Raw genomic sequence first — 21,301 nt, 5'->3', positions numbered from 1 at the left:
TGCCGACTCAGAGGCTGAGAGACACAGACACAGCTTGGGCTCCCTGTGGGTGAATTGGGACCAGAACTCCTCTCCCTGGTGGGGATATAGTTTGAACTCTGGGACCCAGAGGTTGGACCTGCAGACCAGATCCCGTGCGAGGTCTAGCATTGCCTGGGGCACAGAAGGGATATTTGTGAACAGCCTGCTGAAGTGTGTGTGCCTCCAGGGGCAGATCAGCGGCCTAGCGGGCAACCCTCCCCCCAAAGGGAGGCCGTGTGCCTAGCCCAGGCAGCGTTTCTGCGCAGGGAACATCCCCGCTGGCATCAAAATCAGGGGAGACCTGGTGGCCTGTGGTCTGGCCTGCTGGCAGAGGCCCAGGAGTAGCTGTGGAGTTGGGGAGGGTGGAAAGAAGCAAGGCCTGCTCCAGACTACGGGTCTCAGACAGCCCCACCCCCACAAGCAGACTTTCTGGCTGAGCGGGACCATTCCAGCCCCGCCCTGACAGCTTTTTCTGGAAGCAGAGAACAGAACTTTGACCCCTGCTAACGGCATTGGTGGTGCCTGAGGGCAGGCTTACCCAACCCAGCTCCACCCAGAACAAGAGCTGATAACAGGACAGAAAAACAACAGCATAGCCTGTTCCTCCAAGCAAGCACCACCTACTGACAGGGACAGCATCCTGCACAGCCTTTACATGGCACCCACTGACTCATCATACAGGGAGTGGTCGAATCTCACCCACAGACACCACCTAATGGCTCAGAAACTAAACAAGGCGTGTGAATACACAAACAAAAACCTAAAGGAAAGAAACAACAACTAATCGACATGGGAAGAAATCAGTGAAGGAACTCAGGAAATATGAAGAACCAAACGGAAAACACACCCCCAAAGAGGAGCACCAGCCCCCTAGAAACGGACACCAACCCAAATCAGGCAACCAAAATGACAGAAGAGGAATTTCAAATGTAGATCATAAGAACACTCACCGAGCTGCAACAACAACTCAATAACCAACACAAAGAAACCACAAAAAGCCTCCAGGACCTAGAACAAAAGTTCACTAAAGAAATAGACACAATGAAGAAAAGTGTAACCGAACTCCTGGAAATGAAGAATCAATTCAGGGAACTACAAAATACAGTGGAAAGTCTCAAGAACAGGGTAGATCAAACAGAAGAAAGAATCTCAGACATTGAAGATAACACCCTCCAATTAAATAAAACCATCACAGAAATAGAGCAGAGAAACAAGAGAAAAGAGCAAAGCCTACAAGAGCTGTGGGATTATGTGAAGAAACCTAATGTGAGGGTCATAGGGTTACCAGAATGGGAAGAGGACAACACCCAAGGGTTGGACAAGCTATTTGAAGATATAATAGAGGAAAATTTCCCAGGCCTTGCTCAAAATCTCGATATACAAGTTCAAGAAGCTCAGAGGACCCCTGGGAGATTCAATGCAAACAGGAAGACGTCACGACATGCAGTCATCAGACTGACCAAAGTATCAACTAAAGAGGCCCTTCTAACAGTTGTAAGACGAAAGAAGCAAGTGACATACAAGGGAAAGCCAATTCGCATAACACCAGACTTCTCTAATGAGACTTTACAAGCAAGGAGAGACTGGGGCCCCATTCTCACTCTTCTGAAACAAAACAATGCCCAGCCTAGAATCTTATTCCCTACAAAACTAAGCTTCACACATGAAGGAGAAATAAAGACATTCTCAGACAAGCAAAGTGTCAGAGAATTCACCAAGACAAGACCAGCCCTAAAAGAAGTACTCAAAACAGTGTTACTCACGGAACACCATAATAAAAACTCACGAATATAAAAACAACCAAAACCCAAAGATTAAAGGCCAGATAATACAATGGCTCAAGAGAGAAATCAAAGCAACAACATTCAACCCAACAGAATGAACAGTAATTTACCTTACCTATCAGTTCTCTCAATAAATGTGAATGGCTTAAACTCTCCACTCAAGAGACATAGGCTGGCTGAATGGATTAGAAAATACAGGCCAAGTATATGCTGTCTTCAGGAAACACATCTAACCTGCAAGGATGCATACAGACTAAAAGTAAAAGGGTGGAGATCATTATTCCAGGCAAGTGGAAGCCAAAAGAAGGCTGGTATGGCAGTTTTAATTTCAGACCATTTAGTTTTTAAACCAACAAAAGTAGTGAAAGACAAAGAGGGTCATTATATAATGGTGAAGGGCACACTTCAACAAGAAGAGATAACAATTTTAAATATATATGCACCCAACTTAGGTGCACCCAGTTTCATAAAGCAAACCTTACTGGATCTAAGCAAATTGATTAATAGCAACTCCATAATCACCGGAGATTTCAACACCCCACTGACGGCACGAGACAGATCCTCCAAACAGAAAATTAATAAAGAAATAATGGACTTAAACAAAACCTTGGAACAACTGGGTCTGACTGACATCTACAGGACATTCTACCCCAAATCCACTGAATATACGTTCTTCTCATCAGCTCACAGGACATTCTCTAAGATTGACCATATCCTAGGACACAAAGTAAATCTCAAGAAACTTAAAAAAATAGAAATCATACCATGTACCTTCTCAGATCACAGTGGAATAAAACTAGAAATCAACCCTAACAGAAACTCACATTTCTACACAAAAACGTGGAAATTAAACAACCTCCTACTAAATGATTACTTCATAAATGAAGAAATCAAGATGGAAATAAAAAAAATTCTATACTCCTACACTGCTGGTGGGACTGCAAATTAGTTCAACCTCTGTGGAAAGCAATATGGAGATACCTTAAAGCGATACAAGTGAATCTACCATTTGATCCAGCAATCCCATTGCTGGGCATCTACCCAAATGATCCAATGACACTCTACAAAAAAGACACCTGCACTCGAATGTTTATAGCAGCACAATTCATAATTGCAAGGCTGTGGAAACAGCCCAGGTGCCCATCAATCGAAGAATGGATTAATAAAATGTGGTATCTGTATACCATGGAGTACTATTCAGCTCTAAGAAACAATGGTGATATAGCACATCTTATATTTTCCTGGTTAGAGCTGGAACCCATACTATTAAGTGAAATTTCCCAAGAATGGAAAAACAAGCACCACATATACTCACCAGCAAACGTATTAACTGAACAGCACCTAAGTGGTCACATAGGAACTGCAGTAATAGGGTATTGGGCAGGGGGGAGGGGGGCGGGTATATACATATATAATGAGTGAGATGTGCACCATCTAGGGGATGGTCATGCTGGAGACTCAGACTTGTGGGGGGAGGGGGGGAATGGGCATTTATTGAAACCTTAAAATCTGTACCCCCATAATATGCCGGAAGAAAAAAAAAAAAAACACCTCAACAAGATATCATCTTATACTAATTAGAATGACTATTACTAAAAAGACAAAAATAACAGATGTTGGTGAGCAGGTAAGAAAAATGGAACACTTATACACTGTTGATGGGAATGTAAATTACTACAACTTCTGTGAAAAAACAGTATGGAGATTTCTCAAAGAACTAAAAATAAAACTATCATATGATCCAGCAATCCCTCTTCTGGGTATCTACTCAAAAGGAAAAAAATCAACATATAAAAAGATACCTGCTTGGTATATTTTTTGCAGCAATATTCATAATAGCAAAGATAAAGAATTGACCTAAGTGCCCATCAATGGAGGATTGGATAAAGAAAATGTGGTGTATGTAAACACAATGGAACATTATTTAGCTGTAAAAAAAAGAATGAAATCGTGTCTTTTCCCACAACAGGGATGGAACTGGAGGCCATTATCTTAAGTGAAACAATTCAGACACAGAAAGCAAATACTGCATGTTTTCACTTATAAGTGGAAGCTAAATGAGGTGTATACGTGGAAGCAGAGAGTGGAAATAATGGATAACGGAGACTCAGGGGTGAGGGGCTGGGAGTGGTGTGGAAGACAGAAGGTTGCTTGGTGTGTATAATGAGTGTTGCTTCACTGATGTATGCATTGAAGGCCCTGACTTCACCACAATGCATGATAGTAATGTAATAAAATTGCACTTGTACCCTCAAAATATATGGGAAACAATTAAAAATGAAAAGTAAATAAAAAAATAAAAAAAAAGAAATGAGAAAACCGAGGCCTAGAATAGTCAAGAAACTTGCATATAGTCCTTGAGCCCACAATACTCAACCTCAACACTCATGATGTATTCATCCATTCACAGCTATGTATTAAGAACCTAAAATGTGTCAGGCACTACGTGGGGAACTACAAATATTATGAGTAAAAGAGACAGGACCACTGCCCTTATGGAGTTTATAATCTAGTGAGTGAGTCAGATATTAATCAAAATAATTACTACTAAAAATTACAACCTGTGATAAATGTTATCAAAACAACAGAGTGCCCTGAGAGCAAATTTTGAGAAGACACAACCCTTCTAGGATTTGGGGCTCATTATTTAGGGGGAATCTTTAAAAAGCTAAGTCAAAAGACCATATGGGAAAATAAGCAATACTAGCCAGGAAAAGTCTCAAGAAAAAAAGGAATGAGAGAAGATTATCTATACCAGACAGTAAAGCATTATTATAAAACACGGTAATTATAGCATGACAGTACTATACTAAATCCACAGACACATGAAACAAAGACATTCCAGAAATAAACCCAGAAATATTTGGTGTGTGACTGATGATGTTGATTCAACTAGGTAGCCATCTAGAAATAAAAAAAAACTTAGATCCAATTTAATATCACATATCAGGATAAAGTCCAAATGGATTAAGAATTACAGTATAAAAACTGAAACTGGGCCGGGCGCGGTGGCTCACACCTGTAATCCTAGCACTCTGGGAGGCCGAGGCAGGTGGATTGCTCGATCTCAGGAGTTTGAAACCAGCCTGAGCAAGAGTGAGACCCCTTCTCTACTATAAATAGAAAGAAATTAATTGGCCAACTAATACATATAGAAAAAATTAGCTGGGCATGGTGGCGCATGCCTGTAGTCCCAGCTACTTGGGAGGCTGAGGCAGAAGGATCGCTTGAGCCCAGGAGTTTGAGGTTGCTGTGAGCTAGGCTGACGCCACGGCACTCACTCTAGTCTGGGCAACAAAGTGAGACTCTGTCTCAAAAAAAAAAAAAAAAAAAACGAAAAAAACTGAAACTGTAGTGAAGAAAACACTGATAAATGTCTTTTTAACCTAGCAGTAGGGAATGCCTTCTAATATAGCTCCAAATTCTGAAGTCATAAAGGAAAAGACCAATTAACTTGACTATCTGAACGTAAAAATTTTCTGGATGGCAAAAAAAAAACATTAGCAAAGTCAAAAGACAATTGACAAACTGAGAAAAATGTTTTGCAACTCTGTCACAGAGAGTGAATGTCCTTAATGAGAAAAGCTGAAAAGTCTTAAGAGAAAAACACCCAAAGGATATATGAAAAAGAAATACAGATGACTTTAAACATATGAAAAGATGCTTAACCTGATCTGTGATAAAAAGGAGTGTAAATTAAACTGAAATACCATGTTTCACCAAATAGCTGGCAGAACACACTTTAAAAGGTATTGTTGCACTGCCTTCTCACCTCTACTGTTTTTGATGAGAAGTCAGTGGTAACTCAAATAATTGTTTGGCTTTATATAAAACATCACTTTTCTCTGGTCACTTAAGATTTTCTCTTTATGTTTGGTTTTCACTATTTTGAGTATAATCTTTGTTGATTTTTTCCTTGCATTTACCCAGTTGGGGTTTGTTGAGCTTCTTAAATTTGTAAATTTATGTCTTTCATCATATTTGAAAATATATGGGTGTTATTTCATCAAATATTTTCCTGCTCTTCATTTTCTCCTCTGCTGTCCTGGTAGAACTCCAGTTTCTTATATACAATGTTTTGATATTGTCCCATAAAATCAAGGCTCTGCTTTCCCTTCTTCCAAGTATCAATGCATACCCAGTAACTGCCTGCTTTGATCAGTCTCCAGTGCTTTCAAGAACATGACTTTATTATTTTGTACAGAGCTCTTAGCTATTATTTGTGGAAGGGTTAGGTTGACAGGAGCTACTTGGCCATTATGAGAAGTGCAACTTGACAGAAATCTACAAATATGTTAATAGACTTTTGACACTACTGTGGAGAAACAACCACTTTCATATATTGCTGCTGAGTTAATAAACCTGTATAAACTTTATAAAGGAAATTTTGGTGATAAAATTATAAACATAATCTTCAATCCAGTAATTCCACTTCAAGTTATTTATCTTATAAACATACTTGAACACATGCAAAATTAACATATATATATACAAATCATACATATACATTATACATATATACAAGATTATTTATAACAGTGTTATTTGTAATACTGAAAAAGTTTAGAAAACAAAGATTAGAAATAAACTTAATGTCCAGAAATAGAGTTCAGATTTAATAAGTTATGGCTCAATTATGAACCATAATAATGATGGTTCAATGTAATAATCCACAATTATAAATGTTCTCTATGTACTTATATGAAAAAAAACTTCTGAACTATATTCAGTCAAAAGCGAGGCCCAAAACAGGGTATATTGTCATTTGCATAAAAATGGAGGGGTACATATTTTTATATGCTTATATATGCATAAAGAAACTCTGAAAAGATGTACTGGAAAAAAGCTGTATTAGTGCTTACCCGGGGTGGGAGAGGAAAATAAAAGTGGTATAATTTGAGTGGGCACAGGACAATGATGGCAAGGAGACTTTCTACTATATAACTTTTCATAGATTTTGATTTCTAAATATGAATATATTATCCATTTCAAAAAATTTTAAAGGAATTTAAAAATTAAAATTAAAAGAATGTATAATGAAATCCTCACAATTCATGCATTCACTCATTCATTCATTCAACAAACATTTACTGAGCAAATACTATGCCAAGCAGTAGGCTAAATAAGGGCAATTTTAACATACAAAATAATCTGTGTCATTAAGAAGTTTAAAGTCTATTTTGAATAGACAGACAATTAAAAGATTACGATGTGATAGTGCTTTGACAGATATATTCACATGATGCTCTGGAAGTAATTTAGTTAGGACTCTTAGTGTCAGGTGATAGAATTCCAATTCAAACTTACTTGAGCAAATAAAGTAGAATTTATTATCATTTTATTTTATTTTACTCCTGACCTCAAGCAATCCTTCTGCCTCGGCCTCCCAAAGTGCTAGGATTACAAGGGTGAGCCAGAATTTATCAAACGAATATGAGGAATCTCATGGAACCTAAGGATAAAAATATAGTCTGGCCTCAGTTCCAAGGATTTTAATACCCTTAGAATTTTCTCTTTGTCTCTTATTTCCGCTGTCTCTGTACTTGATTTTACTTCCTATTTGCCAGTTTCTGATTCTTTTCACTAGATGATATGAGAAAAAAATTCCCAAATTGACACATTGCAGACCAGTTACTCATAAAGAGCCCAATCTTGTTCCCTTAGTACTACCTCCAAATTCCCAGGTAAGAATTCTGTCTGGCTTACGTGCCTGCCTGATCCAATCAACACTGTTTCCACAGTTCTTTGCAGTAAATAAGTTAATGACACCATAAATTCATTGAAAATAATTGAAAAACTAAGAAACTCTTTTTTGAGGATGGAATCAGAGTAAATCGTTGGTACATTTCCAAAACCAATAAACAAAACAAAACAAAAAAAGTCTGAAGGATTCTCTTACAGAACACTTCAAATATAGGATTCTCTGTTTTCTGTCTTTTAGTATATGAAGAAAAGGCTTTGCAAACCCTACTCAGGTGGTCCTTTGAGAATACTTTATTCCCTTGATGATGAGAATATTGCACAGAGTATACCCTACATTTAATGACCACTGATGAAGTGAGGCAAAGCACTCAAAATTTTAGAACAAACAATTGGCCTCATAAATATAAGTCAGTGGCTCAACTCTAGTCTTCCCCACACACGCTGTTCTGTAAATATAGGCAAAGGAAATTGAAAGATTGTCCTTTGTGTTTCATATGCTTCCGTAAAACAAGGTCTTTTCCACTTGATGCATCCTGCTGCTGAAAAAAACTTGAAATTTCTACTGATAACTCTATTATTTAAAAAACAATAATAAAGTTCCTTTTACATGTCAGCAACGTTGAAAAAGTTATCATCTTCACCTATAATGTCTTGAGATATAAAGTAATTTAGGTACACACACACTACTTTTTATGAATAAGGTAAAAACCTGAGATATAAACTATCTCAAGATAGTGAACAAGATCCCAAGTATTCCCTCCCACTGATAGACAGGTCAAAATTCAGTATAACACATTCCATTACAAAAACAAATTTAAAAAGGAGCCTCTGTCATGGCTTAAGTTATTTTAAATAACGTGCAACTCCCCATAGTTCCATGTGGTTAAAAACAAAAACAAATATGGTCATTTCCTAGGAGTGTGCTACAGCATATCTGACCACCAAACTACACCCTTTTCAAAGGAGCAACCACATGTGTTTATCCCCAAGTCAAATGCCATCAGGGCACAACTCCCAGGTAGCATAAATTAAAGGAAGATTATGAGAGAAAGCCTGTGCACGCCCTGCTACATATGGCCAACTGGCATGACCATAGCACCTACTAACTGCATCCTTCCGGCTAGTAAGGGAAAGGCCATCCACTTTCAGACCTTCTAGGCATTTTGATCTTTCTCTTAGCAACTCTCATTCTCCCTTCCCATCATGCTAGACCAGTGCTCTCCAAGAAAAAAATAATGCAAAGAACAAATGGAAACTACATATGTAATTTAAGATTATTTAACATTTTCTAATAATCACATTTAAAAAGTTAAAAGAAACATGTGAAATAAATATACTATATTAATATATCTAAAATATTAGCATTTCCACATGTAATATCTCCATGTTTATTTAATTCTATGTTTGTTTCCCACATATAAAACCTAGTTTAATCTTTGTGTCCAGGTTGGGAGTGACAGTATAGTTATCTCCATGAAAGTGACACATGGAAAACCTAGAGGCACACAAGAAGAACTAGTGACAGAATTAGAATCCAATGCTCCTTCCTCCCAGATCACTCTCTCTCTCCAACATACCCTGGAATGGCCTCTGCCCTAGAAGTGCTCACACTCTAATTAATATTGCTCAGGTACTTCACCTTTCCACGTAATAACACAGCCAGATGAGATGACAGAAGCATAAGACATTAATCCAAGTAAGGGGCTATCACAAAAGTGTTCCTTTCCTTTCTGTACAATATTTTTAGATATTGCCAGAGCTTAATGTATAAGCCATAGATCTAGGATTTGGGTCAAATACAACAAAAACGGTCACTGCCTCACATTCTATTACATAAACATAAATCACTATTAGGAAAATATCCACAAAAAGGAAAGAACACGTTGCTTAAAAGCCTGCTTTATTTCACAGATCACCCACTGATGATCTTTAGAATGTAAAATATGTGGTTTTGGAATATTTCAAAACTTACATATCAGGAAAAATAATACCTTTGATCAAAATATTAGGTATGATGTGCCAACTTTTAAGTTCTGGGAATCAAAACAAAAGCAAAATAAAAATTCACAAATTTCCTTACTGTACTTCGTTATAATTAATAAACATTCTGCTATGATTTGAATATTTGTCTCCTTAAAACTCATGTTGAAATTTAATCCCACTGTGTCTGTATTGAGAGGTGGGGCCTTTAAGGGGTGACTGGATCATAAGGGCTTTGACCTCATGAGTGGATTAATCATTTATGAATTAATAGATTAACAGGGTATCATGGGAGGGGAACTGGTGGCTTTATAAGAAGAGGAAGAGGGAACTGAGTGAGCACAGTGGCATGTTGCCATGTGGCAGTGGCATGTTGCCATGTTGCCTCTTGCCATGTGATGCCCTATGCCACCTCAGAACTCTGCAAAGAGTCGCCACCAGCAAGAATGCTCTCACAAGATAGGGCCACTCCACCTTGGACTTCTCAGCCTTCCAAACTATAAGGAATAAATTCCTTTTCTTTATAAATAACCAGTTTTAGGTATTCTGTTATAAGCAAGAGAAAAGTAAGACATACTGGTTCTTCAGATTCAACATACCCATGGCCAATATGTTAACAAGGCTACTGATACACATAATATAAAATGAGACCCCAGGATTTCACCGTTGAGAAAATGTATAATGTATCTTTATTTTGCTATATTATATCAAAACAGGACACATGGTTTTAATGGCAGTTGCTTACATTATAGGGATTCATCACTTTTAAAAAATTTTGATCTTAAAAATAACTTTGTTCAGGCCAGGCGCGGTGGCTCACGCCTGTAATCCTAGCTCTCTGGGAGGCCGAGGCGGGCGGATTGCTCGAGTTCAGGAGTTCGAAACCAGCCTGAGCAAGAGTGAGACCCCGTCTCTACTATAAATGGAAAGAAATTAATTGGCCAGCTAAAAAAAATATACACAAAAAATTAGCCAGGCATGGTGGCACATGCCTGTAGTCCCAGCTACTCGGGAGGCTGAGGCAGCAGGATTGCTTGAGCCCAGGAGTTTGAGGTTGCTGTGAGCTAGGCTGACGCCACGGCACTCACTCTAGCCTGGGCAACAAAGTGAGACTCTGTCTGTCTCAAAAAAATAAATTAATTAATTAATTAATTAAAAAAAATAACTTTGTTCAAAAGGATAGCAGGAGGGAGATATTTGTGGTAATGGAATATCTGTATCTTTTTTTCTTTCTTTTTTTTTGAGACAGAGTCTTGCTTTGTTGCCCAGGCTAGAGTGCGTGCCGTGGCATCAGCCTAGCTCACAGCAACCTCAAACTCCTGGGCTCAAGCAATCCTTCTGCCTCAGCCTCCCAAGTAGCTGGGACTTACAGGCATGTGCCACCATGCCAGGCTAATTTTTTCTATATATATTAGTTGGCCAATTAATTTCTTTCTGTTTATAATAGAGACAGGGTCTCGCTCTTGCTCAGGCTGGTTTAGAACTCCTGACCTTGAGCAATCCGCCCACCCCGGCCTCCCAGAGTCCTAGGATTCAGGCGTGAGCCACTGCACCCGGCCAATATCTGCATCTTAATTGCAATGGTGGTTACAGGATATTACTTATGTGATGAAATGCCACAGAACTATACACATACATTGTACCAATGTCAATTTCTTGGTTTCCATATTTTATTATAGTTATGTAAAATGCAACCACTGGGGAAAACTGAATGGAGGATACCCAGGATCTCTCGGTACTACTTTGCCACTTCCTGTGAATCTATAATTATTTCAAAATAAAAAGGTTTTGCAAAATAAAAAAATAAATACACTTTGAAAAAAATAACTCTGATCATGCAAGCATGTAAGTGTTCTTTATTCTGAACCTATAAGCTTGCATTCCAATATATTACGTGTTTTCACCTGTTTAAAAAAACTTAGTGTTTACTAAAAATTATAAAAGCAGCATAGACAAGGAATACAATGTTCAAAAATCATAAAGAAGATAAAGGCAAAGCAACAAAAAACAACTTAATAAAAAGACAAAGACAAAGAACTGAACAAAAAAGAATGATATTCTTTTTTGAAATGTTTATTTTCAAATATGTACTGCTAAAATCCTCTAAATGGAAGTTTGGGGAGAAAAAAAGAGTATCTTTGCAGAGGATGGGGAAAGCACTGTATTTCAAATTCACAGGCTTCTCAGAAGGCTGACAATAGATCAGAGCCCTTTTTCTCTTCTACATGGATTTAAAATTTTCCTTGTGCCAGCTGATAGTAAAAGGAAGAGGCATAGCAGGTTTTAAGTGCCTCATACTTTTAGGCAAAAATAGAAGGTGAAGAGTATAAACATATGTGGTAGACAGAAAAATTCAATGATGACAACAGTGAAGATCATCCTCTCTAACAGATATGGAATTATGGAGTGCAAAGATATTAAATAATTATGCACATCTTAGATTCATGATAGAAAATATGTATGAGATGGATAACTCGAATCAGAAAAATTAAAATATATGGATTTACATTCAGGCTGGGAAGAATATATTCATTATTATAATGTTTTATTTAGAGAGTATATTATTTTCATGTTTTAATTAATAAACACCCCTTCATTACATATAAAAATGTCCTCATGCTTCAATATGCCACTAGGACAGAATAGATTTGATTTACTGATCAGTGAACCAGTTGAATATGTGCCTATAATTCTTGTTCCCCACATATGCCATGCCCCTAAGTTTTCCCAAACCACATAGCCCACTGACCTCCTCTATTGATAGATGCTGTCTATGTTTACCTTCCTTTAGGGCCTAGGTCAGTTCCAATTCACCAGTGAAGGCTTTCCTCAGTCACTACATTCCTCAGTGATTGGCTCTTTTGCTGAATGCTTATACAGTCTGTATATTCCATTTGAGATGTAATTTATCCAGTATTATTTCATTTTTTACAAATATATATTGAGCTCTCTCAACTGGATTTTATTACCCTTAGGAGAAAAATCTATGTCTGATATATTTCTTTATTTACCCAAAACCTAGCACAGTAAACTTTTCATAAATGTAAATTAGTCCTACATTGATTGGCTTAGCCCTATTAAAGTGCTTCTTGTTGATTTGGTGTCACATTCCAGTACACAAAAATAATTTTAAATATTTATTTTTTAATATTTCATAATAACTATCTTTTTAAGCTCTGTACTATCAGAGAAATTTAAACACATGCCTTGTATGACTATGTTCAATCCCCTAAAAAAACACTGAAAAGGGCAGGGTCAAAGGAAAAGTCCTGCAATGTTCCATAAGACACCAGAGAACTGATAAGAGTTATATCCAATTTTTTAGGTGTAGCTCTTCCACAGATCCAAACAACTAAGAAAGGAGCATAGTCAGTCAAATACTGAGGGAAAATGAGCAAATGCTTTACTGAAAATGAGATCATCTAAGTCTATGATATTTACCTTCCTTAAAAGAGTAAAATAAGTTTTTCATGACAGTTTCTTGGTTACCCAACTGTTGTTATAACTGACTATCACATTCTTATTTAAATGTTTACAAATCATCTTCTTAAAGATCTGAGCTCAATATCTTTTAAAATCTCCAGAAATGTTTTTACTTACTATAGTCTTCTAGGATCTGTTTCTCTAAAATTTCTCAAAGATAATGTCTCAGAGAGCACATCTGCAGGTTTCTCCATACTTGAAACAGTCTCCACTAGAGCCTGCAGAAGGCACACAGCCTTGCCAACACCTAGATTTTAGCCCAGGGAGACCCATTCCGGAATTCTGACCCCCAAAACTATAAGATAATAAATCTGTGTTGTCTTATGCCACCAAGTTCATGGTAATTTTTACAGCAGCAATAGGCAACTAATACAGTCCCTGATTCAAAAAATCTTGGCTCAATATCAAGCTCCTGTCTTTCTGCCAAGGTCTTGTGTTTATCTCCAGATTCTTGGTCTAGATTTTGATTCCATTATCAGGCTGTCCTTTAACATATTCCTGAACCCTCGTGCCAAGGTCTAATTTATTCATCCAAGACTCATATTTACATCCTGTTTCTTGACCTACTCCCTAATTCTAACTCGTATTTTTACTCCTATATTTTTACTTCTCAGCTCCCAATTCTACGAGGGCCTCCCTGGGCCTGGTCTACTATAAGCTTAAACCTCTGATTGTCTACTTTGCCTTGTTATGGGATTACCAGTTTCTTTACTTCCCCTAAATCCATAACCATTGGCCTAATGTTTACAAATTACTTAATATCAAATCAAAATAAACCGGGGTAAGTATAGGGGTAGTAGATTTTGTTAAGTAAAGAAAGGAAAATCAATAACATTAACCATAAAGTTTTAAACATACTATAAACACAAACTGTCTGTTTGAAATAAATTTAAATTTCTACATCTAGATAAACCGCAACTCAAGTATCAGTTGAGCCACTGAATAAAATTTTGAAAATCCTTAGGTAACAAAAGGTACCATAAAACTGGATTAAATTTAAATTCAGCTTTATTAAAAGAGAAAATGAGGTAGAAAGGCACATCCTAAAAACTAAATAACAGTTAGTTTGATAGTGATTCCTGTTTTCAAATGAGCCTAACAGCACTAAAGACAACATAAGTTCACTAGAAGAAATCATAGCAAATTAACCTAACACCTTTTTTTTAAGAGGACAATTAAGTTGATTATTTAATAAGGGCATCTTGGGGACAGAGGATAAACTAAGTTCAACAAAGTTGTCCTTACTAGCCATGTGAAAAGATTAAAGTTACAAAATAATTAATAGTTAATTATTATTAACAATAATAATTAATAATTAAAACCTTGAACTGTGTACTGTTAGTGGGAATGTAAAATGGTGCACCCATTAAAGAAAACAGTATTGGAGGTTCCTCAAAAAATTACAAATAAAATTAGCATATGATCTAGCAATCTTACTTTTAGGTATATATCCAGAAGAACTCAAAGCAGGATCTTGAAGAGGTATTTGCATACCTATGTTCATTGCAGCCTTATTCACAGTAGCCGAGAGGTGGAAGCAAGTCAATGTTCACTAATGGATAAATGAATAAATATAATGTGGTGTATACATACAATGGAATACTATGCATCCTTAAAAAGGAAGGAAATCATGTCACATGCTACAATATGGATGAACCTCAAAGACATTATGTTAAGTAAAATAAGCCAGTCACAAAAAGATAAATACAATATGATTCTATAAACATGAGGTATCTAAAGGAGTCAAAATCACAGAAAAAGAAAGTAAAAAACTGATTGCCATGGGCTGTAGGGAGGTGGTATTAGTGCTTTATGGGTATAGAGTTTCAGTTTTGCAAGACAAAAAATTTCTAGAGATCTGGTGCACAACAATAGGAATATACTTAATACTACTGAACTATGCACTTAAAAATAGTAAAGATGGCAAATTTAGTGTTATGTGTCTTTTACTGCAATATAAATATATTTAAAAACCCTTGAACTGAATAAACAAGATGGTTTGTGACAAGAATAAATTTTATTTATGCTTACTAATCAGGAAATTTATGCTTACTAATCATGAAATTTTATATTCCAATTACAATAAACATAATAAATAAGCATGGTAGGCTCCCTTTAAGTGGCTCCCAATGATCCCTGGTATTCATACTCTATGTAATTCCTGTGTGTATGTGTGTGTGTGTGTGTGTGCAAGTGTGTGCATGTGCATGTGTCTGGGTGTGCTGGGCATGGCGGAAGGCTGGACCTAATGAATAGAATATAGCAAAAGTGGATGGGACGGCACTTTCAAGATGAGGTTATAAAAGGCTGTGACTTCTGTCTTGCTCATATTCTCTCTTGTGCTCTCCTGCTTGCTTGCTCTAGTGAAGCCAGCTGCCACTTAGGAGCCACCCTGAAGGGAGGCAAGGAGTTGAAGGCAGCCTCCAGACCAGCACAGGCCAGCACTGCACTAAGGCCATCAGTTCAACAGCCCACAAGGAACTGAATCGTGCCAACAACCACATGAATGAATCTATAACAAATCCCTCCCCAGTTGAGCCTTGAGATGACTACTGCCCTGGCCACTGTGAGAGAACTCAGAAGCAGAGGGTCTACATGGATTCCTGACAATCAAAAGCTAAAATAATAAATGTTTTAAACCACTAAGTGTTGGAATGATTATTTTACATGACAACATGTAATTAATCCATTAATTACATGGTATGTTAAAAGGAGATGCCAAAAAAAATGTGGACCAAAGTAAAGGTTGGGGGGAGGGTATAAGTGCAAGTCACAATTTTTAAAAGGGGTATTACAAAGACTGACACAGGAATATTTATGGTAGCATTATTCCTAAAAGTCAGAAAGTGAAAACAGTCCAAATGTTCATCAATTGGTAAATGGGTAAACAAAAAATGTGGTATGTCTCTCCAAGGGAGTATTATTCAGCCATAAAGAGAAATGAAGTACTGACACATGCCAGAACATGGATGAACCTCAAAAATATTATGCTAGGTGAAGAAGTCAGTCAGAAAAGACCATGCACTGCATGATTCCATTATAGGACATGTTCAGAAAAGAAAATCTATAGAGACAGTAGTAGTTTAGTGGTTTTCTGAGGATGGATGTGGAAACAGGATTAATTGTAAGTAGACATGAGAGACCTTATTGGGGTGATGGAATCATTCTAAAACTGGAGCATGGTGGTTAGTGGTTGCTCAAATCAGAAAATTTACTGAAAGCCATGAAATTGTAGACTTAAAACAGGTGAATTTATGGTATATAAATTATACTTCAAAAAAGCTGCTTAAAAAATTGGGGGTGCTAATAGGGCACTATTGAGAACATAACATTAGTAGAAATTTCAAGGAAGCAAGATATTAGCCATGTCCCTATCTGGGGGAAACATGCCAGAAAACAGAGAGCATATACAAAGACCCCAGGGCAGGGGATTACCTGCAGCACAGCAAGGGTGCCAGTGTAGCGGGAGCTCAATTTCAAAGCAGAAGGTAGGAGATGAACACAGAAAAGTAAGATGGTGGTGAGGGAATCACATAGACTTTTTACACCACTAGAAGGACTTTGGATTTTACCATCTTTTTTATAGAAAAAAGACAGGTGTAAGAAGGCTTTGGGCAGAGGAGTGATATGATCTGACTTGCATTTTAAAAGGATCAGACAACATAAAGAAATTATAAAAAGAAAATGTAAAAGACACCATATAAGTTAGCTGCCTCCAGAGTTACTGACCTCTCTTATCTAACTGGGATATTGGAGAAGTCCCCCATTAAAAGGAAGGGGAAACTTGTTAGTGTCTCAAAATGTGGCCTGCAAGTCACCTGCATCAAAACCTACATGGAGGCTTGTAACACATGCAGGCTGTCAGGCTCCAGGCCCCACTTCTGAATATCTGGGCTTGGGATAAGACTCTGAATTTTACAGACTTTTGAGGTGACATCTTTGAGAAACACAATGAACCAGATAAACATTAAGATCCCTTCAAACTCTAAATTATGAGAAAGTACACAGACTACCTAAACCATGTTTATCTAAAGGAATGTCTAGGATTTACTATAAATGGACATCTGAATTGATTATTTTATTACAGATGAAGTGACCTTTTTTCCCATTCTCAAAAATCCTTACCCAGTTGTTTTTTTTCCCAGCATAAATTTCCATGTTCTCTCCATACTGTGGCTCTTCCAGTAATGTCTGGTATTCAAACATGAGGCGGGAGCTCTCACGGAGGCGGCTACATTGAAATTGATGATACTGTTGCACAAGTTCCTTCACCACAAGTAAGAGGCATTCAGGATTTGAAGGATTCCAGGAGGCAAGATTCTGTAGAAGCCATAAATAAAAGACCACTTAAAAATGAATTTTCATTCAATCCAGTATCCCTGTCATACATCAATATACAGGAAAAGAACAATAAAAATCTAAGAGGAACAGGCTACTCTTAATTAGCGATAAATCCAAAGATGAAGTTAGAAGGGTCTTCTGACCTTGATAGTTTCTCCTGCCTTCTAAAAATCCTTGTAGAAAAATCAAGGAGTAATTCTGCCATTAACAGGCAGAAACAGTAAAGTGTAAGGCAGGTTAGTAACAAAATAAGAGACCTAAATATCCTAGAAGACCATAATTATAGCCCTGGAAGACTTAATTTGTTTCTTATTCTCGTATAATTTTATTTTTTTCTATATCTACCTAAATTCAGCATTATATGCTAAAGTAATTCAACTCAAATCCACGGACCATCTGTATCTATAATACGAGATATAAATAAATGCTCTGTAAACATTAGAGCCTCACAAAAATATAAGCACAATGGTGATAGTTCAGTCTGAAAAAGATAGGAACAAAGAAGAGACAAGGGAAAATGCCTACCAAACACCCAAGTCTGAATAACCACAGTTCAACTATCAGTCGTTCTTTCAAGTAATAAAGAAAGGTTCCAAGAAAAAAGCAGCTAGTTCAGTTTGCAAGTCAATCACACTAATGATTTTCCTTGAGGCTACATTAATACTTTCTCGTATGCAGAAGTCATCCCTGCATATTTCTCATTTTGTCACACAGAATACTGAAAAGATGTGAACTTAATGGTTGGGACTTAATACAATTCATAATTTTTTATTATTTCATCAAGGGTATTCTTAAGTGAACTGGCATTTTTTTTTTAAGTGAGAATGTGTGGCAATGGAGGATACAAGTACAGTTTGATCCCTGCCTTGGTAAATGCTAAAGCCTCAGATTTATCCACCACTGCTTCTGCAGTGTAAGTACAAACATCAACATTATAAAAAAGAGAAATAATATCTTAATATGATTATGAAATAGTTTTGACTTTGCCAGCCCCTGAAAGGGTCTCAGGTATCCACAGGGGTCTGCAGACCACACTTGGGGAACCATCAACATTACTTTATATTGCTTTAGGAACAAACCAAGCACAGCTTCTATCAAAAGAAAACAAAGAAAAGGTAAATAAATACATTATTTAAAAGGATAGTAATGAAATTTGCTCTACTGAGTCGTGTTATTTATAGGTAATAAAAGACAATGGGGAAATCACTTCTTGCTCTGTCATTTAAAGAAAAAAAATATGTCTTAAGAGATGTTCAAAGAAAGACTTGATGTTTAGAGGGAAAGGTAAAGAGCTTCAGCAGCATACATGGAATAAAAGAGGTACACTGATATGAAAGTGATTAAGAAAAGTACAAAGTCCTCCTTGGCAAACCTTTTGACCTCAATAGCCTAAAATCCCTCTTGAGCTACTCAAGACCACATTCAAAGTATCAATTGGATATAAGAACATAATATATGACTTAATATGAACATTATATAGCTTGTTATGCATTTCCTTTAGAGGTAATCATTAAACATTTATAAATAAGAAAAATACACAACATTCCTTTCTAGTCCTTGCTCCAATACTATACTAGAGAAAAAAAGAAAAGCTTTAGATGCCTCAATTTATATACACACATACATATATATATACATATACTTTTTTTTTTCTTAGAGACAGAATCTCCCTCTGTTGCTCAGGCTGTAGTACAGTGGTGCTATCATAGCTTACTAAAGACTCAAACTCCTGGGCTCAAGCAATCCTCCTGCCTTAGCCTCTCAAGTAGCTGGGACTATAGACGCACAACACTGCACCCAGCTAATTTTTCTTATTTTTTGTGGAGACAGGTCTCACTATGTTGCCCAGGCTGATCTCAAACTGGGGCCTCTCAGAGTGCTAGGATTATAGGCATAACCCACTGCACCTCCACTCAGTTTATGTTTTTAAAATTCTATTATTTCTCTTTAGTTGCCTGTCAAGTACAACCCTATATCCATACAACCAAAAAAAAAAAATGAAGACATATAAGTTGGCAAACATCTCTTGCCAATTTGAACTCATTTCAAGTGATACAACCTAATTGTTAAATACACAGTAAAGACATGCCAACCAATCCCTTTCTGTTAAAATATAATTTCCTAATACATAGAAATATATTTGACCTCCTTGGCCATTCAAGGCATATTTTTCTGGAATACATCCCCATCAAGGGAGGTTTAGATATACCAAACAAGATAAAAATTCCTCTACTATTGCTACATGATCACTTTTACTCATTAGGTAATTTGTGGTTTGAACCACTTTGCCTAGAAGGAAAGAACACAGAAGATATACAAAGTTTTAGTCACTCTCTAAGACTAGGACATATTTTAAAAACAGGTCTAGCAAAATAAGACATTGTAGCTTTCTATTCTTTTAAGTAGGAGATAAATAAAAATGCCCAAAGTTCCTTCAGGGAAAGAGGGGGAGGAGGCATAAATAGCTGCCTTCTTTACAATTAAGGGAAAAATAAGTGTTTTTCTCTCTATATTCATAAAGTTCTTACTCTACTTATTTTTGGTAATGCATGAAGCAAGGAATCTGAAATGAGGATGGCCACAAAGAGAGAGTAGGCACAGGGCACATACTATATCAAGAAAGAAATATAATATAACCAAAATGTAAAAAAACAAAAAACAAACAACTTTTATCGGGTGGTGGGCAGGTGGGAGGGGGAGAAGGGAAAGGGTGTATACTTACATAATGGGTGTGGTGTGCACCACCTGGGGGTTGTACATGCTTGAAGCTCTGGCATGGTGGGGGGGGAGGAGGGTGCAAGGGGGGTGGCAGGGGCAATATATGTAACCCTAACAATATTTGTACACCCATAATATGATGAAATAAAAGGAGAAAAAAAAAAGAAGAGAAGTAGGATTCCCAAAATTGGAAATGAAAAATGCATTAGGAGAAAGTGATAAGATATAATCAAAGAAAACAGAAAAAAGCAAAAGAGCTAACCACCATTTTATAATGGAAACTTCATTCATTCTTGATAAAACACCTGTGAAGCAGGTGGAAGGGAAGGTGTTATGCCAGTTCTTTTCAAAAACTGCTTAACATGAGAGACTGAAGAACTTCGGTGATATTCAAGTGTAGACAACAACTGAAACAGTGTAGAATGTAAATCTTTTAACCCTCCATTCAGTTCACTAAAATATCAGCTTCTAACCAAAGAATTGGCATGTGCCTCTTTGTGGTTATGACACATCTTGTATGTAGAGGTAATTCTAGATTCCCTACTTTGGCTTCCTGTCCAGACTGCCTGACATGAGGAATGCTGCCAGCTCATGTGACTCTCAACCTTCTTATTACATTTCTCTCTCATAAATACATTCCGCCACGTACCTTATACTCCCAAATCATTGGCCTTGTAGATTTGAACAAAACCAACCAATACTCAGCTCCTTATAGAAGCTTTCTTATGTCAGAAAGATAGTTAGGGATAACGTTTTCAGAGGCCTAGCTCACCCTCAATTTAGGTCTCACTTACGTAAAACCATAATGTTTTAGCCACACTGAAACAAATTTAGACACGCACAAGGACATCAGTAAATGGAAAAAATTGGGAAACAATGTAGTAGGTGCATGTCTTTGGGGAGACAAAGGAGCAAAATAAGCAAATGAACAAATGAGATCTCGAATCATCACTGCCTAATAATGGAGGGGGGAAAAATCTTCAAAGAGACAAAAAATTTCTTTTATAAAATAATCTCATGATAAACATTTTTCATAAATAAAAGGATAAAATACAGGAATAAATTAGAAATATAACAAAAATTATCTAAAACTTACTAAAAAATTTGCACAACTGTCTAGGATATCAATAAAAAGAAATCAAAATTGATTACCAATATATGAAAAGTATGTAATTTTATTAATAGACAAAGAAATATAATTTTCGTTTCTCCTTTTCATAAACTAATTTTTCATTGAAAAAGTAATAAATGCACATAGTAAGAGAATTTTT

At 36.7% G+C, this 21,301-nt stretch overlaps 1 protein-coding gene across 2 annotated transcripts in view; it reads right to left on the bottom strand.

The window, feature by feature from the left end:
• The window catches only part of BABAM2 (BRISC and BRCA1 A complex member 2), a 398,861-nt gene that overhangs the window by 259,301 nt on the left and 118,259 nt on the right, over positions 1–21,301 (bottom strand). For both annotated transcript variants that reach the window (XM_012788308.2, XM_076000639.1), the window contains exon 5: positions 17,097–17,291. In XM_012788308.2, the coding sequence (XP_012643762.1) occupies positions 17,097–17,291 (195 nt within the window). The remainder of the gene's footprint in view (positions 1–17,096; positions 17,292–21,301) is intronic.

Source organism: Microcebus murinus, chromosome 3 (genome assembly GCF_040939455.1).
Source record: "Microcebus murinus isolate Inina chromosome 3, M.murinus_Inina_mat1.0, whole genome shotgun sequence".
In the NCBI taxonomy this organism is placed as follows: domain Eukaryota; kingdom Metazoa; phylum Chordata; class Mammalia; order Primates; family Cheirogaleidae; genus Microcebus; species Microcebus murinus.
Note: the sequence above shows the minus strand (reverse complement) of the source record. Positions and strands in the feature narration are given on the sequence as shown.